Source organism: Mya arenaria, chromosome 16 (assembly GCF_026914265.1).
Source record: "Mya arenaria isolate MELC-2E11 chromosome 16, ASM2691426v1".
NCBI lineage: Eukaryota > Metazoa > Mollusca > Bivalvia > Myida > Myidae > Mya > Mya arenaria.
In genome coordinates this window covers 40,057,374-40,078,898 of record NC_069137.1, presented here as the reverse complement: position 1 = coordinate 40,078,898, position 21,525 = coordinate 40,057,374, and the positions used below count along the sequence as shown (strand labels likewise).

General features: G+C 36.3%; 2 protein-coding genes across 4 annotated transcripts; both read right to left on the bottom strand.

Annotated features, from left to right (window-relative positions):
• Positions 1-2,345: 2,345 nt before the first annotated feature.
• Positions 2,346-20,772, bottom strand: LOC128222425 (zinc finger protein 845-like). Of its 3 annotated transcripts, none has more exons than XM_052931412.1 (4): positions 20,652-20,772; positions 15,493-15,539; positions 3,827-7,798; positions 2,346-3,643 (listed from the first exon to the last, which is right to left on the bottom strand). In XM_052931412.1, exon 3 carries the CDS (start codon positions 7,546-7,548, stop codon positions 5,359-5,361), a length of 2,190 nt encoding a protein of 729 aa, XP_052787372.1. In that variant the 5' UTR covers positions 7,549-7,798; positions 15,493-15,539; positions 20,652-20,772; the 3' UTR covers positions 2,346-3,643; positions 3,827-5,358. The 3 variants fall into 3 exon arrangements, with proteins under 3 accessions (XP_052787372.1, XP_052787373.1, XP_052787374.1); XM_052931413.1 differs by having other exon boundaries at positions 20,726-20,772; XM_052931414.1 differs by lacking the exon at positions 15,493-15,539.
• Positions 16,068-19,171, bottom strand: LOC128221636 (uncharacterized). The gene is made up of 2 exons (XM_052930241.1): positions 19,081-19,171; positions 16,068-17,104 (listed from the first exon to the last, which is right to left on the bottom strand). The coding sequence occupies exon 2, from the start codon at positions 17,097-17,099 to the stop codon at positions 16,068-16,070; it is 1,032 nt and encodes a 343-aa protein (XP_052786201.1). The 5' UTR covers positions 17,100-17,104; positions 19,081-19,171.
• Positions 20,773-21,525: the final 753 nt, after the last annotated feature.

Below are 21,525 nucleotides of genomic sequence, written 5' to 3'. Positions count from 1 at the left end.
CTTTTTCGAATAAGGACTTAGGAACTATAAACAGTTATTTAATTTCTCAAATTGTGGTATAACGGGTTAGTTGTTTTTAATCGTTTTATGATTTCTGTTCCTTGATTAAGGAACCGGTTCCGCATTCCTTATTCGAAGTTCTGTGTATTGTAAGTCACTTAAGAATAAAGTTCCGCGTACCTCTTTCGTGGATTCCTTTCCTATCTTTGATTAATTGTCATGAATGATCGCAGCGAATGAAAAAAATCTGGGTTTTTTTCAGATACCATTTTTTACCTAAACGGATGTCAATTTTGAAAGGAAATAAGCATATTCGAGGTGGTTGAATAAGGAATAAGGAACTTGTTTCGTATTACATATTCGATTTCTTTTTATTTAAAGCACAAGTCAACAACTAGTCATGGATCACTGAAACGGCATGGTCTTAGGTAAAAAAAAATCATCCGGTTTTAATGCGGACAAAGTTTAAACAAGAGATGTTTGTAAACATTATGCCCCCTGAGCGCCATGTCGTCAGGATTATTTGGAAGATTGCAGATATATACATGTACCGAAAGACAGATTATTTGTTGTTGGCATAAGATGCCTTTGAGGCAGCTATAAGATTATGACCATTCAACGTGTGAGGATATTTGAAGGTACAGTTTTTTATCATGTTCAGATGATGACTGATATTTGCAGATACAAATGAACCCTCTTAGCAGCAGGGAATAAGTAAATACATCATGACGTAAAGTTTAATGATGAATACGAGTTATGACACTGACTCTATGACATCAGAATCCATGGGGTCATCAACTGGCCAACCCAACCTAAATGTCAACTTTGGAGGCCATGGGTGTAGGCATTGTCGAGTTTTTGCTTTCAAGGTCTCTATAACCTTGAACTTTGACCCGATGAACCCTAAAATGAAAAGGGATCGTCTTCTGGTCAGGGTCAGCCTCCATGTCAAGTTTGATGACCATAGGTCTAGGCATTGTTGAGTCATCACTCGAACAACATTTTCGCATTAAATGCCACTGGGACCTTGACCCTTGACCCGATGAACCCTAAAATCAATAGGGATCATCGTCAGGGCCAGTCTCCTTGTCAAGTTTGATGTCCATAGGTCTAGGCACTGTTGAGTTATCACTCGGACAAGCTTTGACAACCTTTTTCCATTAAAGGTCACTGTGACCTTGATCTTTGATCCGATGACCCCTAAAATCAATAAGCGTCATCAACTTGTCAGGCCCAACCTTCATGTCAAGTTTGATGACCATACGTCCAGGAATTGTCGATTTATCATTCGGACAAGCTTCGGTCTACCGACGGACCTACATGTGCAAAGCAATATACCCTCTCTTCATCGAAGGGGGCATAATACCCCCTCTTCTTCGAAGGGGGCATAATGAAACTGTTGGTCATGGCGTACTGTTCAAGGTCAACCAACACTTCATTGACATGATCGAACCACAAACGTGTTGTTGTGCGGATCTAGTTGACTGCGACCTTTAACTTAATCCCATCCTTTCTCCTAGGTCACACAGTTCTCGAATTAATGTTCAGAATAAGTCTTGGTCTACAATCCGCCCGACATATATGTGTAAAATCATGAAAAATCACGGAATAAGAGACTCACGTATTATTAAATGAAATCAGGAAAAACACTACATCACGGCAGAAATTAAAACAAGAGAGCCCTGAAGGCCCTGTATCGCTCACCTGATCCAATAAATATCATCAAGAATAACATTCTGATCAAGTTCCATGAACATATGGTCATAAATGTGGCCTCTAGAGTGTTAACATGCTTTTCCTATACTTTGACCTGGTGACCCAGTTTTTGACCGCACATGACCCAGATTCGAACTTGGCCTAGAGCTAATCAATATAAATATTATGACTAAGTTTCATAAACATACAGTCATAAATGTGACCTCTAGAGTGCTAACAAGCTTTTCCTATGATTTGACCTGGTGACCTAGTATTTAACCGCACATGACCCAGATTTAAACTTGACTTAGAAATTATTTATATGAACATTTTGACCAACTTTCCTGAAGATACAGTCATTTATGTGACCTCTGTAGTGCAAACAAGTTTTTCCTTTAATTTGACCTGGTGACCTAGTTTTTAACCCCAGATTACCCAATATCAAACTCGTCCAAGATTTTATTGAGGGTAACATTCTGACCAAGTTTCATTAAGATTGTGCCAAAATTGTGACCTCTAGAGTGTTAACATTCAAATTGTTGACGAAGGACTACGACGGACGACGGACACAGGGCGATCACAATAGCACGCCTTGAGCACTTCGTGCTCAGGTGAGCTGAAAATGAAGCATATCATAAATAATTTACATGTGTATTTAAACTTTTATTTCATTAATTCATGCCAAGTTTGGCTTTATACAAAATGTGGGATACAAAAGCATGCAATTTAAAAATGATCATATACTCATTTACAGCGCTCAATTTGCAATTAGTTAGAACTGAATAGGATGACATCCATGAGTTAAGAAAAGATAATAGCACCAGTAAAACGTTGACAAAGACTTTGCAAAGAAATTCTAACTTTACTCGAAGACCCAGAAAAAGAGAAGTTTGACATTACATGCATATACAAAATTAAATTACATATTTATACGAAATAAAAATGTTCCAGTACATTCCTGATTTCTTTTTGAAAATGTGTATTCTAAAACTTCTTTTTAAATAATAAATGTATATCTTTACAACATTTTAGAACATTCATTAACAATTAAAAAAAAGTATAACTTCTATCATAGGAGAAAACAGTTAATTTAAATGAATATATATGTCTGCATGCTGATAAAACACTACACATGAAGTACATCATTTAAAATACCTATATATGTTACAATAAGCATGCAACCAAATACAGTTACAACCTAAAAACTGTTGGAAGTAATCCGTTCATTAAGAGCTCTATAATTTGCCTCAATCTAAAAGTGAGTTTAAAGAAAACATATCACCATTTTTGAAATGAATTTATTGATAATATGTTATTTAGCTCATATCATCACTATTACGAGGTATGTTCGGAAAGTTCCCGGACTCAACGCATTCCTTTTGAAAGGCTCATTGTATTATAATGAAACTAAGTACGGATTTACTACATCTTTTATATCATATCACTCTAAAATTTCGATTCCATACATATAACAGTAAAAAAGTTACAATAAATTTAAAACATGTACCAACGATATGGCGGAGCAACCCGACGTTAAAATTTATAACGTCAACGTCAATTCAGTTTACTCTTTCTCGAAATAGCGGCCATGTGCTTGCACGCAACTTTCATGTCTCCTGACCCATGATGTGTAAACAGTTTGAAACCATTGTTTATCAAATGAAGACATGATTGTCTGCACGTCACAACATAGGCTCTCGAGATCGTCGAATCGGATTCCGCGTAGCTGGGCTTTGACGGCCGGGAAAAGCGCAAAATCAAGTGGCGCAAGGTCGGGGCTGTAGGGGGCGTGCTCCAACCTGCCGATCCCGAGAACATCCAGCTCCAACTCTGTGTACCGGGCCCTGTGCGCTGGGGCATTGTCCTGGTGGAAGAGAACATTTTCTATGTTCTCTTCCATGCCGGGCCTCTTCTTGCGCAGTGCTTGGACCATATCCCGCCTCACGACCTGTTCAATAAATAACACAAAATTAAATAATAAGTTGACTATTTGAAAAATAACGCATTGTGATGTTACACCGTTTCACTGCTGTTATGATTGAATTTATGCATCAGTTCTCTATATTTGATTCATAGCATGATTATATAAATGTGTAATTTCGTTTATAAATATGTTTATAAAAATGTTTACCTTTGAATAATACGCTGCATTTACGGTAACGCCCGCCGGGACCGCATATGTCAAGATTACACCGTTGTTGTCCATAAATACGATGAACATGAATTTTCCTTTCGATTTCGTCACCCGGGCCTTCTTTGGTGGTGGTGAAGACGATGTTTTCCAGACCATACTTTGCTGTTTAGTCTCTGGGTCGAACAGATGAAACCACGTTTCATCCGTTGTGATTATTCTTTGAAGGAATCTGTCCCCTTCACGTCGATAGGACCTCAAAAAGTTCAATGATTTATTCACCCTATCCTTCATCTGATTGTCATCCAACAGCCTTGGTATCCAACGTGCGCACACCTTTGTCATCTTAAACTCTTCAGTAATTAACTTATACGCTGTTGCTACCCCAATGTCACATTCCTCGGCCACTTCCCGTGTAGACACTCGTCGGTCCCTATCAAGCATCGACTTGACCATTTCGCGCTTTTTCGCCACAAGTGCCGGCCTCCCACATCTCTCGTCGTCGGATGTTGACTCGCGACCCTCCTTAAAGCGTCTGTGCCACTCAAAAACAGCTGTGCGACTCAAAGTTTGGTCTCCAAACGATTTCTTCAACTGTATCATTGTTTTCGACGGTGAAACATCTAAACTCTGGAGAAACTGTATCACGACACGCTGTTTTTCAATAATTTCGCGTTGCATGTTTGCTTTGAGCACCTGTTTTGGAGTTTGTTTTGCGAGGCGGTGTCTGCTTAAATGACGTCATGCGTATTTTACTAATGACGTCATGTTGTGGTTCGACGTCAAGATGACGTTTCGCGCGTTTTTTAACGTTACAAAATGCGTTTAATGTGAACATTATAGGAAAACATATAGCTTGCTCCACAACAGCAAATATTATGTTGCTATGGATACAATATTTTTAGAATGTATTAACTTAGGCGAATGTCCGCTTATAATCAAAATGAATATACATGTGTCTCAACTTGGCCGAAGTTTCAAAGCTCTACGTTGAAAAATAACAACGTTATTAGTACAGTCCGGGAACTTTCCGAACATACCTCGTATTTATATATTCCACAATAAGTACCGACCTTCTTAACTTGTAGAAGAACAATACTAATATAACACGCATTTGTAACTTTGTTATTTGCTAGTTTTAAAATGTGACCTTGCATACAAGTCATAACATTCATATCATCAGGGTAATTGTATCATATACTTGTTTCCCAACTTTCAAGGGTACACTACAATCTTGAGAAGATGGCTCTTGGTTGTTATAGATGAGCAAGTTGATCCAAAAGTCTCACATGTCTGTCATATTTCATGAGCGTTCACTGGCGTAAATCTCTATGCATTTAAGTTTGGATGTTGTGTCACATTTGTTAACGTTTCTTATTGGTGTGATTTTTCATGTGACACTGTTATTGTTTTCAACAAAATCATCACATTTATCGCAATTGTAAAGTTTCTCTCCTGTGTGTTTTCTTATGTGGACTATTAAATTCTCTCCGACGAAAAGCAACATTACAATTTCCACATTTGTATGGCTTTTATCCTTCGTGTACTCTCATATGGCGAGTTAATGTATTTTTCTGAGAAAAAGTCGCACAGCAAATATCACAACTGAAAGGTCTCCCTCCCGTGTGTATTCTCATATGCCGTTGTAATTCTATCCTGACATAAAAAGCTGCTTTACAAATGGTACACGTATGTGGCTTCTCTCCAGTGTGAATTCTCATGTGGATTTTTAAGCTACTGTTTTTAGTAAAGGTTTTATTACATTTGTCACATTTATATGGTTTTTCTCCTGTGTGTGTTCTCATGTGTACAGTTAAAAAATAATTTTTAGCAAAAGAAGCACAACAAATTGAACATTTGAACGGTTTCTCGCCTGTGTGAATTTTATTATGTCGTCGTAAATCATTGGCACAAGCAAAAGCAGCTTTACATTTACCACACTTGTATGGTCTTTCTCCTGTATGTCTTCTCGTGTGGACAGTTAAACGATGTTTGTTAGCAAAAGCAGCAAAGCAAATGGTGCACTTGTAAGGTTTCTCTTCCGTGTGAATTATCATGTGGTTTTTCAAATTACCGTTTGTTGTAAAGGCTTTATAGCATTTGTCACATTTGAAAGGTTTCTCGCCTGTGTGTGTTCTCATATGGACTTTAAAAAGATAGTTCCGAGGAAAACCCGCACAGCAAATGGTACACTTGTACGGTTTCCCTTCCGTGTGTATTCTCATATGACGTTTTAAATCGTTCCTCAAAGAAAAAATCGCTTTACAAATGTCACACGAGTGTGGCTTTTTTCCAGTGTGAATCATTATGTGGGTTTTTAAACTACTGTTTTCAGGAAAGGTTTTATCACATTTGTCAAACTGGTATGGTTTATCCGCTGTGTGTATTCTCATGTGTTCAGTTAAAGAATAATTCTGAGCAAAAGCAGCACTACAAATGTTGCACTTGTAAGGTTTTTCTCCCGTATGAATTCTAATATGTCGTTGCAAATCACTGGTAGAAGTAAAAGCAGCATTACATATATTACACTTGTATGGTTTTTCTCCTGTGTGTGTTCTCGTGTGGATAGTTAAAGAGTATTTGTAAGCAAAGGCAGCGCTACAAATGAGGCACTTGAAAGGTTTTTCTCCCGTGTGAATTCTCATATGTCGTTGCAAATCGTTGGTAGAAGTAAAAGCAGCTTTACATAAATCACATATAAATGGTTTCTCTCCGGTGTGAATTTTCATATGGACTTTCACTTTTCCGTTTGTTGCAAACGTTTTATCACATATGTCACATTTGTGTGGTTTTTCTCCTGTATGAATTGTCATGTGGTTTACTAGATTATATTTCCGAGAGAAAGCAGCACTACAAATGCCACACTTAAAAGGTCTTTCACCCGTGAGCATTCTCCTATGACGTAAATCTGTTCTAGTAGTAAAAGTTGCATTCGATGAGTCACATTTTTGAAGTTTCTCTCCAGTGTGAATTCGCATGTGGTTTTTCAAATTAGCGTTTGCTGTAAAGGCTTTATAACATGTGTTACATTTGAATGGTTTCTCACCTGTGTGTCTTCTCATGTGGACTTTCAGAGGATATTTCTGAGTAAAGCCTGCACAACAAATGGTACACTTAAAAGGTTTCTCATCCGTGTGAATTTTCATATGTCGTTGCAAATAGTTGTAAGAAGTAAAAGCAGCCTTACATGTGTCACATGTGTATGGTTTCTCTGCTGTGTTTACCCTCTTGTGCCTTACCAAATTATCTTTCCGACTGAAGGCAGCATTATTGTTTCCACATTTATTAGTTTTCTCTCTATTGTGATTTCTCATTTGGCGTTTAGAACTACTGTCATTAAAATAAGGACTGCCAGTGTCATATGTACACGATTTCTCTCCACTGTGAACTATCATGTGTTTTTGCAAACTGGTTTTTAGATTAAAAGCTGCTCCACATCGGTCACATTTGTAAGGTTTCTTACCAGTGTAAATTCTTGTGTGGGGTTTTAAAGTTTTGATGATAGTAAAAGCTGCCTTTCTGTCTGATGTGTACGCTTTTTCTCCATTATGAATGATCATGTGTTTTTTCAAAGTATAGCAAATTGCAAAGGCTGCAGAACATTTGTGACATTTAAACGGTTTCTCTCCGGTGTGTATTCTCTTGTGGACCTTTAAATAGTGTGCCAACCTAAAAGCAGCACAGCAAAGGTCACACTTATAAGGTTTCACTCCAGTATGCATCTTAACGTGACTTAATTAATACCTTTTTTAAAATATACCGCATATTAAACATTCGTTAGGGTTTTCTTTTTACGTCTGAACTCTCTGTGCATGTGTAAGGGGGTCATTCCGGAAAAAGCCCACAAAAGTCCTCGCAAAGAGTATTTCTAGTATCTTTTAGCCGTTTTCAGGTATCATCTTCTAAGTTATGAATACGAGAAACAACAGCGAACTCATCGTGACTCGGTTCTTCCTTCCGTATGTAGAGTCCCTGAAAGAAACAAAGCATTTGTCAGCATCTGCATGGGTTTTTCTTAGTCATAGTTCAATTTCACTGACTTACAAAAGCAGTTTCCCCTTGTTAAACAGTGTTTATTCCCACCAAAATTTTATATTATCTTCCAAACTCTATCAGTGTGTGTATACCACGTGATAAATTGCGTCATAACTGCTACGTCGGAAGGCAATATTTTGTTTCGAATGAAGACTTAAAATAAAGATAACTTGACTATTTCTTCACCATTCCAGATGAAACATGGCGCAGTCTGTGCCTCTTACGGAGCCCGCCTTCGGTCTTTTACAATAGAGTTTAGTTTCTTCAAAAACTTCGAAAAACATTTTCACAATACGGCCGTCTGACGGAGCACTATCATTACATTATTGTGGAAACAGGCTTGTTGAAGTGTTTGAGGAAACCAACCACCTAATCAAATATAGATAATAAAACAAAGGGAGGCTCTTTAAGTGGCATAGACTGCCCTTTGTTTTATTTAAAATAGTGTAATAAAAGAAAGTTACCTTTGAATTAAGTCTTTATTTTAAGCAAATGTTGCCTTCCAATAGCATATATGACATTATTTATCACGTGGTATACACACACTGTATTATTTATGTTTTCAAAAAATGAATGTCCTGTTATTTCAATTAATATGAGTGAATCTCATTTTAAATTTAACAATAACCAAACTGTCGAGTGTAATATCCTTTATTTTAATGTTATTACGTTTATTACGATTTTTAAGTCTTTTTGTTTATTTCAATCAATTTCCCCTGATCTGCTTCTTTCATATCGCTCGTTTCTTTCCGCTTCGCTTCATTTATCCCACTTGTTTCAATCCGTCTTTTACTTTCGGCTAACGAGTACCGGCTCGAATAAATTTGCTAGCCCGTTCAAGTCATGATGGTGTTCATAATACTTATCAACATGTCGGGTGTTTGTGTTCATTATTGCGGTTAATAAGTAAATATATTACAACAAGCAACTTCCCAACCCGGCATAATCAATCTTCTATATCAACACCACCCCCAAAAATACTTAAGGTTATGGTGTTCATAATGATGATTAATATTTCTGGCGGTGGAGTTGAACATCCTGAAGAATATTTTTGGTAGTGGCGTTGATGATGCTGATTCAATTTTCTGGTAGTGTTGTTGTTGAAAATGCTGGTTACTACCTGTGGTGGTGTTGCTTTAAGCTAATATGATTTCTGGTGCTAGTGTCCCTAAGGTATATTGGTATGTCTTATGGTTGTGCTGATAATTCTGATAAATATTTCTGGCGGTGATGTTGAAAATTAATACTGAATAATATTTCTTGTGGTTGTGTTGATAGTTCTGATTTATATAACTGGTGGTTGTATTTATATTACTGGTGTTGGTATTGTTGTTTTCGGTGGTGGTGTTGATAGTGCTGATTTATATTACTGGTGGTGATATTCATATTTCTAATGGTTGTGTTGATAGTGCTGATTTATAATACTGGTGGTTGTATTCATATTTCTGGTGGTTGTGTTGATAGTGCTGATTTATATTACTGGTGGTGATATTCATATTTCTGGTGGTTGTGTTGATAGTGCTGACTTATATTACTGGTGGTGATATTGATATTTCTGGTCGTGGTGTTGATATTTCTGGTGGTTGTGTTGATAGTGCTGATTTATATTACTGGTGGTGATATAGATATGTCTGGTGGTTGTGTTGATAGTGCTGATTTATATTACTGGTGGTGATATTCATATTTTTGGTGGTTGTGTTGATAGTGCTGATTTATATTACTGGTGGTGATATTGATATTTCTGGTGGATGTGTTGATAGTGCTGATTTATATTACTGGTGGTGATATTGATATTTCTGGTGGTTGTGTTGATAGTGCTGATTTATATTACTGGTGGTGGTATTTATATTTCTGGTGGTTGTGTTGAATGTGCTGATTTATATTACTGGTGGTTGAATTGATATTTCTGGTGGTGGTGTTGATAGTGCTGATTTATATTACTGGTGGTGATATTGATATTTCTGGTGGCTGTGTTGATAGTGCTGATTTATATTACTGGTGGTGATATTGATATTTCTGGTGGTTGTGTTGATAGTGCTGATTTATATTACTGGTGGTGGTATTTATATTTCTGGTGGTTGTGTTGATAGTGCTGATTTATATTACTGGTGGTTGAATTGATATTTCTGGTGGTGGTGTTGATATTGCTGATTTATATTACTGGTGGTGGTATTGATATATCTGGTGGCTGTCTTGATATTGCTGATTTATATTACTGGTGGTAGTATTGATATCTCTGGTGGTTGTTTTGATATTGCTGATTTATATTACTGGTGGAAGTATTGATATCTCTGGTGGTTGTGTTGATATTGCTGATTTATATTACTGGTGGTGGTATTGATATCTCTGGTGGTGGTGTTGATATTGCTGATTTATATTACTGGTGGTGGTATTGATATCTCTGGTGGTGGTGTTGATAGTGCTGATTTATATTACTGGTGGTGGTATTGATATCTCTGGTGGTGGTGTTGATAGAGCTGATTTATATTACTGGTGATGATATTGATATCTCTGGTGGTGGTGTTTATATTGCTGATTTATATTACTGGTGGTGGTATTGATATTTCTGGTAGTGGTGTTGATATTGCTGATTTATATTACTGGTGGTGGTATTGATATTTCTGGTGGTTGTGTTGATATTGCTGATTTATATTTCTGATGGTGGTATTCATATTTCTGGTTGATAGTGCTGAAAATGTTCAATTGTTCATTAAAGCTGCACTCTCACAGAATTACCGTTTTTTCAAACTTTTTTTGCGTAAATATATGCAAACCAGTGATGAAAGACTGTTGACAAAAGTCAAGTTACTAACAGTTTAAGAAATATGCATGGAACATCAATTTTGGAGCGGAAATATGAAAATCTGCGCTCTGATCTTTTGTCAGCAGTTTTTTATCACTAGTTCTTAGATATTTACACAAAAGAACTGCTCGTTCCAAGACAAAAAATAAAAAAGTTGACAAAACGTTCAATCTGTGAGAGTGCAACTTTAAGATGTCAGGTGTTGGTATTACTAAAGGTAATTTATAAACATAGTAATCGCTTTATGAACTCCACTTCTTAAATTACAGAGCTAGCAATTTAAGTCTAGATCTGATGTAAGCCGAATGAATCAATCGGAATGAAAAAAGTCAAATGAAATAGGCGGAATGAAATAAGTGAAATAAAATAAAAACAGAATATAAAAGCGGAATGAAGAAAGCGAAATGAAACAAGCGGATTTAAATAAGTGGAATATAATAAGCAGAATGGAATGGGCATAGTGAAGTTATTTGCACAAACCAGGAATAACAAATTTCTAAAATACATTTAAAATTGGCAAAATTAGAAGTAACAACAAACAGTTTAGCATAAAGGCACGTTTTTTTCAGAAATATGAAAAATGAAAAGACAGTTTTTGCACAAAAAAATATCAAACAACAGTATTAACACAATCAATATGCTGTTTGGAATTTTGTCCCTTCTGCCCTTTCATAATATTTTGGCGCTATTATAACCCGGGAATTTCTGGCCTCATTATCTATTTATCAAAATAAAAAAAAATTAATAATTATTTTCAAAATCAATACATACACTTGTATAACAAACATAAACTTGACTGATAGACCTTAAACTACTTAGTAAATAATGCATTTATGAAAACTATTAACTACTGATAACAAGATTGTAACTGGAAATTTAATAGCTGAAAGCACAAAAATATTAAATGATTGGTGAATGCTAAAAGATTTACTGTGGTCTACTACAGTCTCATAAGGTAAAAATACTGTGTTTTATGGTCATTTCTTTCAAATTAAACTCGGTATCCTTTATAAGGACCTTTGTTTTTGACATTTATTCATTCATGTTTGAATATTAAACAATATTATTAATTGTGGTTAATCTTATTTGGGAGTAAGTGTGCATCTTTAACTGTACACAAGCCATATGCTTTTTTGTTCTGATCATTCAAGTCAAATAAGGGTTCATTGCCAGACTGTTAAAAAATTCATGGATTTTTTGAGGAATTTCCAAGCACTTTTGTTCAATTTTCAAGGCCTATGGTTAATAACAAACTATATGAGATAACTAGGGATTGAAAATCGGACCAAAGTCATAATCGATCATCGAAAATAATCGGAAGAGCCATTTCGATCAATCATCGATTATATAATCGAAACGGTACAAGTGAATATATTACAAATATATCCAAAACCATATTGGTTTGTTCATACATGTCTTTAAATGAATAAACATATTACAATCAGTTATGGTTTATATGCTGTTTTGTTATACATTCCAGGTTTCAATTGATAATTTAGTAAAATGTTTTTAGGAGATAACTTAATTCTAAAGTAATTGAGAATAAAAACTTGATTTTTCCACACTACAAGTAAATACCAGACAGTAGTTTTATATCTATTAAAAAGATCAACCATCAACTGATAAATTATTTACATAATTATCAGCATTTTCATCACTTTAAAACAGATATTACATAATTTGGAACAAAAATGTAGTACAAAATGTATTTACATGTAGCATTTTAAAAAATGTTCCAATCTTTTACATGAAATACTTATCAATTATCATGACATCATATTGAAATGAATTTAATATTTTTCTAGCATATAACATGGGGAAATGCTGAATAAACAAGAGATGTTTGTCAAACATTATGCCCCCCTGAGCGCCATGTTGTCAGGATTATATGGACAATTGAATGAAACATGCATGGACCAAAATGACAGCTGGTTTGTCACTGACATTGGATGCCGTTGAGGCAGTTTTAAGATTATGACCATTCAAAGTATGAGGAAAGAGTGTGTTATGAACATGACCTTTGACCTCAAAATCCATAGGAGTCATCAGCTGGTCACAAAAAATCTAAATGTCAAGTTTGAGGGCCATGGTTGCAGGCATTGACAAGTTATCACACAGACAAGATTTTTTCGTTCAAGGTCACTGTGACCTTGACCTTTGGCCAGATGACCCCACCAAAAATAGGGGTCATCTACTGGTCAGGCCCAACCTCCATGTCAAGTATGAGGGCCATGGGTGCAGGCTATGTCGAGTTATCACAAGAACAACCATTTACCATTCAAGATCACGATGACCTTGATCTTTGGCCCAATGACCCCAAAAGCCATAGGGGTCATCTACTGCTCAGGCCCAACCTCCATGTCAAGTATGAGGGCCATGGGTGCAGGCACTATCGAGTTATCACACGGACAACCTTTTACTATTCAAGGTCACTGTGACCTTGACCTTTGGCCCGATGACCCCCCAAAACAATAGGGTTCATCTACTGGTCAGGCCCAACTTCCATATTAAGTTTGATGACCATAGGTCTAGGCATTGTTGAGTTATCACTTGGACAAGCTTTAAAATTATTTACCATTAAAGGTCACTGTGACCTTGACCTTTGACCCTATGAGCCCTTAAATCAATAGGGATCATCTACTGGTCAGGCCCAACCTTCATGTCAAGTTTGATGACAATACGTCCAGGAATTGTTGAGTTATCACTCGGACAAGCTTTGGTCTACTGACGGACCGACCGACCGACATGCCTGTGCAAAGCAATATACCCCTCTTCTTCGAAGGGGGGCATAATAATCATTTTTACTTGATAAAAAAAACTATATGTGATATTACAATGAAGATGATTCTTTACTTTAAAAAGACAGGTTCGTCCATGGGAGCTTACATTTTGAAACGGATGTTGCGAGAGTTAGCTCCCCTGATTTCTAATTGCTGTATAACCCTGTACCGTTTTCCGTTTTAAAAAAAATCGGTACATACACAACATGGTTACTTCCCTTTGCCGTACATTAGGGATAATCGATTATGGAATAATGAAATCGATTATCGCCGACCTCGGCACAAATAATCGACTTTCGACAATACTCACTCATCGTTTTATCCCTACTAAGAGATAACACTTATTTTCAAAGACTATATACTTAATGGCAACTATGAAAGTAAAACATACTTGTGAAATAGTAATCTGTCAAAAATTTAATTGTAATTTAATATGTAATGGATAACCTTGTCAATGTTTTGTGATATCATATATACATTTGGGATTGACCACTGATAAGGCAAATAATCTGCGAAACTGCTTAAGTTTTCGTATACATTTCTCAGTTAAGGTTCTTTTTCGCTAATTACAAATGTAGTTGTCTGAATATATGTCGGCCATCTGGACTAAGCTTAAAAAAGAGCTGCCGGACAATTACATATCAGGAAGACCAATCGTAGTACAACTGCATAAGTCAGAACTCCCCGGCCATTTCCATCTAAAACATGCTTGAATGGGTCATCAGTAGAAGTTGTTTGTTACATTATAAATAGTATTAATAAAATTTAATAAATTGTATTATATATAACACAGTTTAAATCAATTGCCAGTGATGTGCATTATTGCATGAATAATTAAGATTCCAAACAGAAAAGTCAATAAACTCTGCTTATAAAATTGAAATAACTACGTGTTCTGATTTAAGCATTTTTAATATAAAGATTTCTGACATTATAACCCAGCCTTGTTTTCGATGGAATATGACCAAGAAATGGGAACAACTGATTTCATAAGGGGCGTTTGCACCTAGAGACAATTAGGCTAGCATGACTACTCGCAACCAGTTTGTAAGGGGGTCCGGGGGATCCTCCCACTGGATTTTTTTTAGACGGCGCAATTTGGTGTATATTTCATGACTTTTTTTTATGCTTTAAAGCTGCACTCTCACAGATAAACCAACTTTTTTTATTTTTTTGTCTTGGAAAGGGCAATTTTTGGCATAAATATCTGCAAACTAATGATAGATTCCCATTCGAAAATTAATATTTTATGGCTTAACCCGTTACTAACGGTTAAAGAAAAATGCATAAAACATTATTTTTTAACTTAAACTTGTTTAAAAATCTGCAATCTGATTTTTTGTCACCAATTATATATAACTGGTTTCCATGGATTTTCGCAAAAATTGGCTTGTTCCAAGTCAAAAATTCAAAACGTTGTCAAAACGTTCAATCTGTGAGAGTGCAGCTTTAAAAATACTGATATTTTACACAAATTACATGTAAAATTCAAACAAAAATGAAACATTTTGGCTTTTTTTCAACCATTACTTCTTGTTCTTGTTCTGAACTGTAAAATTTGCTTTATACGTTACAATTATGGTTACCATTGCAACTTACCCAACTAAGGGTTAAGGTTTTATATCGAATTTAGCAATTAAATTGATTGTTTTTCAGTACTTCGCGCTAGAGTATTTCCTTTATGCACCAGTCAATTGTAAGCACTGCCCTCCCAGATCCGGGGAAAAGCGGGGACTTTGACTTTCCGTCCACCCAACCCCGGCTAAAATCCCCGCCGTGCGGGGACAAACAGATGGTAAAATCTCCACCAAATGCCCGCGCTCCCAAGGGACCTTATGTTAGGCCCATTCCCCGCTATATTTAGCGTGAAGACAAAACCACCGAGCTTACCCAGCACTGCGGGGCCACCTGAAAGGTAAAAACATGGCCCATTTCCCCGGCTATCCCGGTACACCCCTGGACCTGAGGGGTCCGTGGTTACAATTGACTGGTGCATTCACAGAGACTTGAATGTATGATGCAGATCCCAAAAGCTGCCCCTGGCTTACTTTTTATAGTTGCCTGTGGCCTCAGTTAGGTAAAATCAGTCTTGACCCTGAAAATAAAAAAAATACAACATTTTATGGACTGCTTAACTTGTCATGGAACACAATTCAACTATTAAACATGATTTGTCGACGATATTTCAACTTTTTATAAAATCAAAAATCCACTGGGGTTATATAATTGACAAGAGAAGAAACTCTTCAAGCACAACTTGTCATGAAAACAGTACATGTCTAGTTCATACATGAATGTTATGGTTAATATACGAATCCTAAGCGTATCATTGCATTCTGCACAAAGATTAATCATTTTTAAATCGAAATGACACAACATTTTTTCCGAATATTCCAAATTGATACAGAAATCCGATTAAATATATACACGCTATCGCCAAAATTTTGCCATACACAGGTCCTTTCGACTAATTCGACTACTGTTATGAGCGTTTGAAATGATCCTGACGATACAATGATACCATCGGGATCACTCAGGCGCTCATAAAGGCAGCAGAATTTAGTCGAAAGACGTCACGGACCTATAAACCACCGACCTCAAAAGACTCAATCTCACTCAAGCTCTATCCCTCAGTCTGAATTTTTTTTGTTAGTTGCCTTTTTAATTGGTTGACTTCTGAATGGAGGCTTTTAATTTCATTTTTCTGTTCATTTATTTTCAGGATTAACTGTGTTTTGTCCATGTCTGAATGTTTATAATTAGAATGAGTATATTGTTTCCTTATAGCAGATTCAGCTTCTTTCCGTCTGTATTCCCTATTCCTCAGCACTGCTCTAACTCTGCTGCATTCAATACACCGATCACGTTTTGTCACTAAAACAAGATCACACGTTACAGCACGCACAGTACTGTTGTACGAGAATGTGCCACGTTCAGCTCCAAAATTTCCATCTCTGTACGCCAAGTTCTGTTTACTTGAGGAGCTGATGTAGCTACCTTCTGGAACAAGTTCCACATAAACTTGCTCTGGACAGCCAATACACACATGGGCAGTTTTGAGCTTGTTAACAATTGTCAAAATGTCCTCTAAAAAATTAACCCCCTTTCCTAAGTCAGAGAATAAGCTATGTGATGCAGCCACAGCTCTGTTATGAATAAGCACCTCAACAGTCAAGTCCTTGTTGATCACCAAACAAGTTTTGACTGTGGTTTTGTAGTGTTCCAACACTCGAATGGTGTGATCCTTCAAAACAACGAAAGTTGGTTCAATTTTCTCACGCAAGTCATCATATAACTGATCAAATGCATCACAATTAACAACAACATTTTCTGCAATGTCTGTCTCATTTACGATTAGTTCAGACTCATTTTCAAGGTCCGGATTCATTGTTTCAATGTCAATAATGCACTCATAGTCACTGTCTATCTTAACATCACACGGCACACTGGCTATACAACTATAGTTGTGGTCATCTTCCATTGTTTCAAATGTTTGTACAGCTTCAACACTAGCAGCCTCTGTCTGAATTGTAGTTTCATTGGTTTGGCAATACTCATGGTCAAGGGTTGACTCTCCATTAGGTAGCTCAGGTTCACTTCGACGCCCCTTCTTCCGCCTCAAACCAAAATTGTTTTTTTTCCGTTTCCACGGCATCTTTCCTGAAACGATACGGAAAAGCAAATGTATTTACTTATACTACAAATGATGGTTGCAAACATTCCATGAGAAGCAGTTGTTCAAACTACAATTCTTTGCGGTCAGTCAATCGCAACGACACGCCCAAACCACACACCAAGGTCGGGAGATATACCAGGGAAAGCTGGATGAACCAAACCGTGCTGGGTGAATGCAGTTGTTTTGTCTTGTGCCAAAAATAGGGGGAAATAAACCTTACCGAGGGTCATAACAGGGATTTTAGCCGGGCTTGGCTGGATCAACTGTCAAGTCCAGGCTATACCCAAGACCTGGGGGCCGTGGTTACAAGTAGCTTACAACTGAATGGTGCATTAATAAAGCCAACAATCAAAAGCTTGTGTCCGATGTCACGCAATAAGTGTCTTATTATCAGAATATTTGAAAGATATATGAAGTCTCCATACACATAAAAATGGCCAAATGTCACTACCTCCTAATTTCATCAAATCAAAACAGAAAAAAGCTTACATCATGGCTCGACAAGTTCATCAAAAAGGAAATGTTTTCACTAATCCCGGAAGTGTATATTATATAAAAACTTCTTACTGAAGAGCCCTAAATAACGAGAACTCTTTATAGGTTATGAACTACTATTAAAATACAATTACCAACAAGGAAGCTACCCATGATCACTGACACGGGCCTGTTTACCTATGATACACAGTCATCGAAATTAAGACTTTAGAACGAACAAAAAAAGGGACTGAATTCTTATACCTTTGCTTGGAATAAAAAAAATTAACAAACCCTGCTATATAAGTTTCAACCTTTGAGAAACCCAGAGCAACATTTAACCAGTGCACGGCTTGCGGGCTTGTGATAATTTCAACCATTGGATACAATGCATACTCTTGGTGTGTCAAAAAAGGGGTTTTATTTCTTGATAAATAAGGTGTCAAATGCTACCCTGTTTGTTTTTATATACATGTAATGCTTGAGCAGGTAACTACCAGATCAGGTAATAGTATCAAATGGACAACCTTATGTGGTGACATATTCATAGACAATTGTGACAAGCAATAGTCCACCTTTATGGCCGTCAACCAGTCTTTGGACGATTTTAATCAATCAAATAATAAAAAAGTATCCCTGATCATTCATTATTGTAGCTATGTACAGGCCTGGGATAGCCGAGGAAAAGGGCCGTGTTTTTACTTTCCAGGTGGCCCTGCAGGGCCGGGTGACCGCGGTGGTTTTGTCATAGAGCCAAATTTAGAGGAGATTAGGCCTTATATAGAGTCTCTGGTGTGTAGGCGTATTTTGCCGGGGTTTAACCACCACTTCGTCCCCACAGGTCGGAGATTTTACCCAGGGGTTAGCTGGACCGAAAGTCAAAGTCCCGGCTATTCCCCGGACCGGGGGGGGGGGGGGGGGGGGGGGCATGGTTACAATTGACATAACCATAAAACGAAAATTCTAAAAAAAAAATGAATATTATATTCCGAAATAGCAAGGTTAAAAGAAAACCCCACCCTAACATCATTCATTTGATTATAATTGGACATCAAACAACATAAACATGAACATTTTAAGAAAACTAGGTTAACTTTTTCCGATTAGACCGACCTGCGGTCAGCAGTAATTTTCTAAAGAAACCAGTCAAATGTCAAATTTACCAATTTTATAAAACATCAGTACAACCTTAATATTTAAATAATAACAAAAGTATCACTACATTAAATAGTTTATATATTTATCTTTCATATTAAATCACAAAATTTACGCCGGTTGTTATTTAATTGTTAATTACAGATCCTTATGCTTTAGAAGAAGACATAGAATTTTGTTATGCTTTAGAAGAAGACATAGAATTTTGTTAATGATTTTATCTCTCCCGGTTGCCAAAGTTAGGCAAAGAAAAGGAGAAGAATTATCAGGCTAAACTAAAAAAATATACTACAATACAACAAAAATATCACAAAATATATAAAATACAAACCATGGGCAAGGTTACAGCAATAATTGCGATGATTGCACCGGATAAACTTTGCACAATTTTTCGACTGAAGCAAGATGGCGGACGTCTCGAAAATGACCACACTGGAATGAAATCGCGCGGCACGCGTGATTTTGAGCTTATCGCATTAACACAGGCGAGAGTTGCCAATCCATGGTTTATAGGTCCGTGCCCCAGTGGATTTTTTGATTTAATAGAAAGTTGAAATATCGTCTACAAATCATGTTTAATAGTTGAATTGTGTTCCATGGCGTGTAAAGCAGCCCATAAAATGTTGTATTTTCTTTATTTTCAGGGTCAAGACTGATTTTACCAAACTGAGGCCACAGGCAACTATTAAAAGGAAGCCAGGGGCAGCTGTTGGGATCTGCATCATACATTCAAGTAATCTGTGGGTGCATTAACGCTAGGTACGCCGTAATCATTCTAAAACGCCGTCCAGGCTTTTTTTTAATGATGGTTAGCCTGGTTAGCTTGAAATGACTAGGTACGCCGATGATCGTATATCGGAACAACCTATTTTCGACCACAACCTATTTTCGACCGCCTTCTGAAAATGGGTAAATCACTTCTATTTTGCGTCACTTCCGGTAAAAATAAGCTCCAATTGTTAACCATACCAGTATAACTGTCAGAAAACTTCATTTGAAAAAGAATGGGAATGGTGGTGTTAAAAAAACTTAAGTTATACTTGAAACAACACCAATTTGTCATTTTTAATTAATGCCAAATTTGACCCTTGTTTAAAATGATTTCACATGTAAAATACTTCTTTAAAATCGTGTTGTTTTTGTTTGCCAGATCTTACATATCTACCAAAGCCTAAAACCTATGCCTTATTGTTTTCTTAGTATAGTGCACAACATTAAAAGCGCATCAAAATATGGTATGTTGCTTATTCTAAAATTAATGAAATTCATCTACATGTAACTATATTGAATTGCATTTGGGAGCTCAGTTACCATAAAATTAAACATATTGCAGCCTAGGCAGGTCATATGAGGCTCATTCAGAGTTGGACCAGTGATAACAGGGTTCATGATGGGTGAATTTATCATTTTGTACCCATGTGAAAGCCATTAGAAAGGATTGATGCATTCCTTTGCCACTCTTGTGGTGATAAGTCACTAAAAAGTGACTGTATGGCAAATATGTAAATATCTAAGAACTTTTTTTAAAAATAAAATACATTAAACAGTTTAAACAAGTTATACAAATTAAAATAAAAAATATTGTGCACAAACTTTTGTTGCGAAGTATAGTTAAAGGTCATGGTCGAAAGCATGTTGTATCTAGGTCAAATACAACATGTGACAGCCGCCATTTTGGATTCAAAATGTAAACAACAGACGATTGAAACAGATTTTATTTCTTTGTTTTTTGAAATATGAATGATTGCTTTAAATGGTACACACAAACATTTATTTTTTATTATCACTTATTTATGATACAAATGTAAATAATCCTTAGGCGGTCGAAAACCCGTTGTTCCGGGATATAACATCGATTGTTAACAAACGAAAAACGTTAAAATGTTTTAAAGGACTTCTTACCATTTGAATAAATGTGAATTTAGTAGAAGCTAGCTGTTAATAGATTTGTAAATGTGTGATTCTTTTTCACTCACGAAAGTTAGCAAAGTTACATGTCCTCCATGGTAGAACTCGTTTCAAGGAGCAGCCAACAGTTTCTATAACGTGGTGCTAAAACCCGGTACCCGATATCAGTATTGGAAAAAGCCGGTATCACAGTTTATTAAAACGGATTACGCTCATACCGTTTTTTCCGAAAAAGTTTGAACCGGGAAATAAAATATTCTTTAAAAAATCCTTGTATCGATGGGTATCAATGTCCTCTATCATAAAATAATGCTTAAAGTATGTTAAAAACACAGAACAGTGACTTTGAATGTATACATCTTGAGTACAGTAGATTTAAATGTAGTGCTTATTGCCCTTTGATCTTAAAATTGGATAATTCTTAAAGCAATCAAGTTGTTTTATAACACTCAAAGTTTGTCACATGACTGGAAAAGTATTTGTTTATGTTTAAAACACAAAAACGATATATAAACAATCGCAGAGTTTTGTGACATTCAAAAATACTTCAAATGTAAAAAAAGAGAGTAGGCATATACATGTAGGTCTGTATCTTGGTATTTTTGTTCTGCTTTTTTGTAATAATCTCATTTTAATATTATATTAAATATCTTAACAATGGCTTCGAAAAGGATCGTTTTCATATTAATATTTAGCAAGGCTTTGTTTATGCCAACATTTTCAACCGGCAGTGGTTTTAGTGTACTATTTGAATTCTCCCAGGGGGAACATACAAATTTCATTTCAAATTTTCTTGTGGGATCTTATGCTGGGACTAAATACATTCTCCACCCTAGTTTGCCTGGTCATACAGCGACAGACCATTTTT